The following is an 8,196-nucleotide window of genomic DNA, read 5'->3' on the forward strand; positions in this document are numbered from 1 at the left end:
TAATTCAAGACATCTGAAATAGAAAAACCTAGATTTAATTTGGAGATATCTTAAATGAATTCTGACTTGTCAAAATTACAGTTCTGGATATCTCTTTGTTTGTTTTGCCTAGTCATTATTTGCTTTCAAGGCATCTGCAATTTAATTTGCTCTACTCAAATCTATACATTTTCCAATCCAAAAGTACATTTAAAATATCTTGAATTATGGCGTCATTCAAGTCATAATTCATAATTAGAATTATGACTTTTCAGAACAAAAAGTGAGATATTTTACTTTTTGATTAGTCATTATTTATGTGTTACCTGAAATTTATATGTTTCAGATAGTAATTTGTAGATATCTTGAATTAAAGCTTCCATAAAACTTAATGGTTGTATGACATAATTTATACTAGTTAGAAGGTAATTAGCGATATCTTATATAGGTATTTTTATAGTCAAAATATATTAAGAGATTTCTTAAATTATTATGTCTGATTATCATATAGTTGTGTCACAAATCGGGAAATGAAGTGTGGTGAGGTCGATTTTATGATAAAACGTCCTGCCGTACATGGAGACGTGGTTTGTAGCGGCTGCGGCTGGTTACGTCATACAGCTGCGACACTGCGATTCCAACATGGCTTCTAGACTAGAGATCAATTTTATTAGATTATTGTCTCGCTGTGAAACTATGGCGTCGGAAAAACGAGGAGAGGCTGAATGGAGACTGGAGAAGGTAAACCAGAGCTGAGCTCAAAGAGTTTAATCTGAGCTACAGATTTATTGTTGTTGTTGTTAGCTCAACAGCTGCTAGCTGCTTTGTTAGCCACGTCGTCAGAAAGCAGTAACTGTGGTATACGCTTTCTATCTCATTTTTATGTTTTTAATCTAGTTTTTATGTTCTGCCTATTGAACCCTGTTTATCGTATTTTGGTCTATAAGTTTAGCATTCCATTATGTTCCCATGGAAACAGCAGAAAATAAAAGTAATAAGTCCGACAAGATTCTTAACCATACACTATCGGTTTCTGCAAACATGTTTATTCTTTTTTTGTTTGTTTGTTTGTTTGTTTTTCTGTAGTATGTTGCAGCCCTGGTGGACATGTTGGTGGCTCTCAGGAAAAGCCCAAGGTTACACCCCCCTTGATTTTAATTTTTTACCTCGATTTTTTTTTTTCCCCTACTGTTTATTAAATTGTGGACATTTAATAAACACACGTTCTGCTAAATGACAAAAAATACTGAGAATGTTTTCTTTGTTGCAACTTGAACATTTGTACAGAAGTCACTGCGCTCACAGCTGATGTTCTAAAAACGTTCTGATGCTTCTGTGTTTGTGTCGTTTCGCAGCAAACCGACACAAGAGATCCTGACTGAATACACAAGAAAAGTCGATTTTCTAAAAGGACTTTTAGAGGCAGAGAAACTGGTAAGATTTGCGATCATTCAGCTTATTCATATAAACGACAGTAAACAATAATTCAACTCGTAATCCTCCACAGACATCTCCAACAGAGAAGGCCTTAGCCAATCAGTTCCTCGCTCCAGGTCGTACACCGACAATAGCCAATGAGAGGATGCCGGCCACTAAAACCGTTCACATTCAGTCCAAGGCGCGATGTACAGGGGAGATGAGAGACGAACTGCTGGGCACGGTGAGATGAGATGCGTGTTATTCAACTATCAGGCAAATTAGACTAGATAGTAAGCGTTTTAATGCTATTATAATATGTTTCGTAATATATTTTTTTCTTTAAAGTGATTCTTTTTCTTTAAGCGTGTACCTCCTGATTTTACTTTAATGGAAAAGTGAACTTAAAAATCCTGCGACACGTTTAACTCATGTTTTTTATGTTGTTACTCTGCAGCGGACGTCTGGCAAAGGTAAGAAACCTTTTAAATCTGAAGACTTTTAGTTTTCAGCATCTTTACTTTAAGCACTTTCTAACAATCTAATGTTTTCACCCACAGCAGACGGAGACTTGCGAAATAGAAGGTGAACTCAAACGCCACTGCTTCACCAAACAAAAGCCCCTACAGTTTGTTTTTTTTCTTCCCCCACTGACTCGACTCAACGCTTTAAAAAAATCTTTCAGAGTTCTTCCTCTGGATGAGCGGCAGTCTGCAGCCGAGCTGGACGCGGTCCTGCAGCACCACCACAACCTGCAGGAGAAGCTGGCGGAGGACATGCTCAACTTGGCCAGAAATCTTAAAAACAACACTCTGGCTGCTCAAAACATCATCAAGCAGGATAATCAGGTATCTACACAGGCACAAAGAGCGCTGCTTTCCTGAAACGTATCAGAATTAATCAGCGTCTAACCATTTTTGCAAAGAATGACAAATTTATCTACAATGCCTCTAAAATAGATCCACGCCTTGTTTTTGACAAATCTTCCAAAAAATAATTCCGTTTACTAACAAAGTGAAAATACATTTTTACAAACCAGTCAGTTGATTTGTTGTATAAAGTTCATGGTTTCATAAATATTTTCCTCCTCTCTTCAGGGAGGAGGACTGAAGAGAGAGGTCACCAGTCCACCTGGAACCACCCAGAAGCAGTTAGAAGCTTCACTATAATAAGAGTTCAAGCTTACGTTTCTATCCGTTTTATTTTTATTAAAACTTTCCGAGAAAAGCTATTTCCCAGCTTGGCTTGACTCCAAATATTGTGTTCTTTGATTAACTGATTCGGCCAGATTTTTTTTTTTAGCTAATTTTGGTCACAAGTAGGCAGAACATTTACAACCAGGGCTGCAAGTAATGATTATTTTAGTGATCAATTAAAAAACAAAAAATGGGATATTCTATAGATTTTTTAAAAAAAGTATTTAACCACTTAAACCAAAAGATGCAAATAATTCAATTCCTTTTTTTTTTTTTTTAAATAAGAAAATAAACATTTTATTGCCTAAAATGCAACAACACACTTTTTTTTTTTTTTTATTACTGAAATATTTTACGGTTGTATAAAACACTGTGTGCGCCAGCGGTTATCCATGTCGCTGCGTTTATCTGGATGTTGACGTCTGACTCTTCTCTGCTCTCCAGACTCTGAGTCAGTCCATGCGTCAAGCCGACCTGAACTTTGAGAAGCTGAAGACGGAGTCGGAGCGCTTGGAGCAGCACACCAAGAAGTCCGTCAACTGGCTGCTGTGGCTGATGCTCATCCTGGTCTCCTTCACCTTCATCAGCATGATCCTCTTCATCAGGATCTTTCCCAGGCTCAGATGATGACGGGCCGGGCCCAGCCCTGTACTCCTCCGTGGGCTCCCTGTGTCTGTGATGCAGAGGAATGAACCAAGCCGGTTCGACAGACAGACAGACATTTCCGAGCGCTTGAAGGTGGAGGAGCAGCCGTCTGCTCTCAGCTGAGCCGGATCGACTCCGTTGAAGATGTTGGACTCAAATGTTGCCTCATTTAGTTCAAGAGGTTCTTATTTATAGATATTTCAGCTCTGTTTAGTGTTTACTGCCTTCTAAGCTCTTAATAACTGGTGGATGACGAGCTAATCAGACGTAATAATGGAATGAACTAAAAGCTTCTTTAAAGGACGTCGGCTTCCAGTCACAAGTGTTGAACTCAGATCCGATAACTGACTGGACGATCCATTTATAAAAGACACTAATTGTTAAAGATGTCAAAATATCCTCTATTCTTTTTGCTGAATTGATTTACCTCCGTCGTCAGTCCAGAGCGTCGCTCGTGTTTTCGGTTCGAGTCTGGTTGAGTGATGACTTTTGATGCTGCAGCTGTTGATGAAGTAAGTTTTTTTTGTTAGTAAAGATTTGCTGCGTCCACACACATCTGTGACGAATCCCTTCTTTCGTTTGATGATTCGTTTCAATATGCAGGTCAGTCAAAACATCAGCAAAAAGTTAATTTAATTCAGTTGTTCAGTTCTGAGCTTGACGCATGAAGTGATCCAAAATTCCCTCGTAGGCACCGACTTTGATTAGGCTCGGCGGACCGACGACGAACCCGGTCTCTGTTCGTCTCCCCTCGGAGACATTTCCCTCGCATGGGACAAGTATACTGCACAGACACATTGCACTCCTCCAAACCATCACAATAGTAATAAATGCATAAAAAACATCCCTATACATTAAGAACCCATCTGGACGCAGCACATGCGCCTCCATCCTCTTAATAAATGATTGAGGAACTAGTTATGTAGGTCGCTTTGTATTCTCAGCAAATCACCACAGGAACCTCACACTGGACCTTAAGCAACTTGGACTTTATTCTTCCCCGCTCCTCTTTCTGACAACAAACCAGTCCAGGCTCAAGAAACTTCTTGCTTGTGCAGACTTTTTCCTTCCATCCAACTTTCCATTGCAAAGCACAATGTGTAGGTCCAGGTTCTTTTGTTGTTTTCTTAAGCAAGGTGTGACTTTCTACTGGACAACAATGAAGTCAGAAATCTTCCCCATAACTGTAAACACAATGACTTGACCACAGCAGAACATTTATGTTCTCTTTTCTTGCAAAATAAACTACAGCTTTTTTTTATTAGCTATGAACTATACTCACCTAAAGATAAATGCTGGAAATGCATCAACCTGTGGGCAGTTAATTTGCATATTATCAGAATTGAGATATTTGAAAAATATCTCAATTCTGGCGATGGATTTCTAATTTGTACTTTTCTCTTTGATCCTGGATCTCTTGATGCAGTAACTAAATGTGGCCACTGGGTGTCAGTCTCGACGTTTTGAGCCTCAGCATTCCTCAACCTCAGTGACCCCGTTGGCCTGATCAGCCTTGACTTCTAAATTAACTCCGATACTCCTTTAGAAGTGCTCTGCGGATTCAGGTACGGCTAAATAAAGAAAGTTGGCTGCAGGAAAAAAAAAAAAAAAAAAAACTTCTCTATGATAACCCAGCTGTGTTGTTAAATTTAACAAATGTCTTTTTTTTTTCGTTTTAATCAAACTACACAATCAAAGAATAAGGATTTGTTTTCTTTGCAAAACAAGAAGTTGCTACCATTACACCCAGCCTGGCTGCTACCTGAGTCCCGCGCTGCTGACCAGCTTGTTGGGGCTTGCAGACCTGCCTCGTCGCTTCTCGCTGACTGGATCAGCCTGCTGTGTATTTTAGGAGTCCTGGGGGTATTTTGCCCGCTGGAAGCCAAAGTATGCAGGCAACCACGAGACCAAATGAGGCTGTGTCAAAGCAGAGGATCATCATCATCATCATCATCACTTGGTTTAATCACAGCTGTTTGTGCCTCCTTAATGCGCCGACTCTGTGATCTGCTCTCTGAGGCTGCAGCACCAATATGACTTCATTCCTGGTGTGGTTTCTAAGGTCCATTATGGTTTTATTATCCCATTAAGCTGAAGGGGACTTTTAGTTTCCAAAGTAGCCTCTAGAGTCTGAGATGTAGCGATAAACATGAGTTCTTTGTACTCAGAAAATACCACTGTGAGGCTCATTAGGGCTTCTTAACACAAGAAACCTGAATAAGTTCCTTCCTGCTGTCCTTAACGTTCTCTCGGCTCACCTGCATGCGATTCGTTTGCTGTAAACTTTAAAGACCGCTTCTAAAAAAGAACCCACGACAGCATGACACGACGCTATGAACCGAGGTGTAAAATAAAGACAAAACAAAACCATAAAACATGCGCTTTAGTTTATGGCTTATTGTGCCACCAAAGAAAAAAAAAAAAAAAAACATTGTTTCTGACTCAATGTTTACATGGTAAAAGTCCAACTAAAAATCTGAATTGTGTAGTAGTGAAGTATTTCTGTTTCTGTTCTCATCCCTGCATATGTTGTGTTATCTAAAGTTTCTGGCTGTTTGTTTTGTTTTTTTCTGAGTACTCTGAAACTCTTTCTTGAAGCTCAGGAAATGAAGGCTGCACCGGAACATGTCTTACTTTGCTACGTTAAAGTTGTGACTTCCTGGTCTTTATGACGACACAAAGTCAACTTTAATTTACCAGGATCTGTTTGCTGGAATAATCTCACCAGCAGGTTGTTGATATGAATGTGAACATTTCTCCCTCACAAACAACTATGATGTGTTGTTTTAAATGTCAGACCAACACAACGTATCACAAACATAACTTTTTGGTTTCCTACATTTTCCTACATATAAAAATCTGAAAAGTGTGGCTTGCAATTGTTTTCAACACCAGCATAGCATATCTTTGCCCAGTCTTCTTCACTCAAGCTCAGTCTGATTGGACGGAAAGCGTTGGTGAGCGTTAGTCTTCAGGTTTAGCCGTGGACTCTCATTTGGATTTAGATTCGGACTTTGACTGGACCATCACAACGCATTATTATACGTTGATTTAAATCACTCCACTGTGTCTTCCACTACATGTTTCCTTTCTAATTAAAGGATAACCTCTGCCTGAGTCTCCAGGTTTGAATTGTTTTTCTTTAGCTTTCTGAAGAAGAGCATCCCCACAGCATCATGCCGACACATATGGTGAATTTAGGATGATTTTCTTCACCGACGGTGAACTAGATATTTGATATTTTTTGTATTATTAATAATGTGTTTTCACCAGTAATATAGTGAATAAATTTGTTCTAAGCTTTATCACAACTCACAGAGTTCAGACTGTATTCCGGTCTCTTTCTGAAGAAATAAAATCAGTAACTTTGGGGTAAAAAGGTGCCTATCTGCTCATTTCTTGTTACCACACACAAGTCAAATGATCCCCCATTAGTTATTGTTTCGGCTGATGTTTGGGCGTGTGTGTTTAATGCTGTTTTTCATTAGTTTGATCCGTCCAAAAGGCAAAAATGCTCTGGAACAAAAGCCCAGGCATGAGTGAGCATCTGTCTGCTCTCAACACATTACTGTGGCGCTTAAGCATCCCGACGCTCCACCTTTTTAATTTGAAATTTGGCAGCAGCAGCAGCGGCGCCGGCACTGAGGATTTGGGTTGCCCACAGAGATGAAAGAGATTTTGTTTTCATTCTGACTTTTTTTTTTTCCATGTACTTTCGTCAGAGAGCATCAGAGGTGAAGGGCTCTTTCTCTTTTTAAGTCTCCGTCTTTCTGCCGTCAACAGGAATGAGTTTCAGTGAAAGGAGAGCGTATTCACTTTCTAAGCTCATAATGAGAGCTGTGATATCACCTCTGGTTCTGTTGCAAATTGTGTCAATGTCATTGTCTCTTCGGTTTCCCCAAAACACATCAATTCCACTTTTATTTCATCCTGCTCCACTTTGACTGTCCTGACATTCTTAGTTTCGTCAGTATTAATTTTGCAAACATAACAAAACAAATCACCACAAAAAGTTGGACCTTTTCAGGTTTTTTAAAATGATAATGATTGTGATCGACGTGGCACCGTTGCTGATTTCAGTCTCCTGAGTCTGCAACAGGTGTGTGTCAGTTTGACGTTGCGTTTCCTCAACAGCCTCGCTGTGCTTCTGAGCATCTCTCCGTCTGTGTTGTGGCCGTGACGGGAGCTCCTCTACAGGCTTATGAACACACACATATGCATCTGTGATCCCATTCAATCACCATGATCGGTAAAGTAAAGCTTCAGCTACTGATTGGCCCTCCGTCCTTCTCACAGATTCATGTCAGCATGTGGGTTAATGTGCTGAACCTTTCAGGCTCTTTATCAGCCAAGCGCAGGTTTGCCAAACCCCCCCTGCTGGTTTCTGTTCGGTCTTTAGATGTACCGAGCTCAGGTAGTGAAGTCGCAGCTGGGAGGCTTTATTATTATTATTATTTTTTTTTTTTTTTTGTGGTTCTTTGCTGTTTCACCTTTCAGTACTTCAGAATCTCCCAGCAGGCAGGACTGACGGCTGCAGCTGAATTACTGGAAGCTTTGAGGGTTGATGCTGAGAAGAGATGCTGGTCGAACATGAGACGGCAGATTTAAGGATCAGAGTCAGGAAATATACCTGTTTTCCTGCCTGTGGTGCGGCTATCGTCTTCGTGGAAACTGCCTGCTTGGTTTTGCTCTACTGAAGCAGATTAATAAGTACAATTAATTGATTCGTTTAAAAAAAAAAAAACAGCTATTTGGACTCCTGAACATAAATTATTAGTTTTTCTAGTTATTCTGATGTTTGGATGTGACATTTTATAATAGTAATTATAATAGCTGTTTGTTTATTAACTTCTGGATAAATTGTTGCCACTTATTTGCTCGTTGTTTTTTTTTTTTTTTTTTTTTTTTGGGGGGGGGGGGGGGGGTTTATTTTTTTTTTTTTAACTCCTCCCGTTTTTAA

General features: G+C 39.6%; 1 protein-coding gene across 2 annotated transcripts; it reads left to right on the forward strand.

Annotated features, from left to right (window-relative positions):
* Nucleotides 1-540: 540 nt before the first annotated feature.
* On the forward strand, nt 541-3,802 carry use1 (unconventional SNARE in the ER 1 homolog (S. cerevisiae)). 2 transcript variants are annotated; one of them, XM_015037683.1, is made up of 8 exons: nt 541-720; nt 1,066-1,115; nt 1,335-1,413; nt 1,487-1,639; nt 1,853-1,868; nt 1,956-1,980; nt 2,081-2,243; nt 3,036-3,802. In XM_015037683.1, the coding sequence occupies exons 1-8, from the start codon at nt 556-558 to the stop codon at nt 3,216-3,218; spliced, it is 834 nt and encodes a 277-aa protein (XP_014893169.1). In that variant the 5' UTR covers nt 541-555; the 3' UTR covers nt 3,219-3,802. The 2 variants fall into 2 exon arrangements, with proteins under 2 accessions (XP_014893169.1, XP_014893170.1); XM_015037684.1 differs by having other exon boundaries at nt 1,959-1,980.
* Nucleotides 3,803-8,196: the final 4,394 nt, after the last annotated feature.

The sequence above is a fragment of the Poecilia latipinna genome, unplaced genomic scaffold (genome assembly GCF_001443285.1).
Source record: "Poecilia latipinna isolate Pla-1442-1.1 unplaced genomic scaffold, P_latipinna-1.0 Scaffold415, whole genome shotgun sequence".
Lineage (NCBI taxonomy): Eukaryota > Metazoa > Chordata > Actinopteri > Cyprinodontiformes > Poeciliidae > Poecilia > Poecilia latipinna.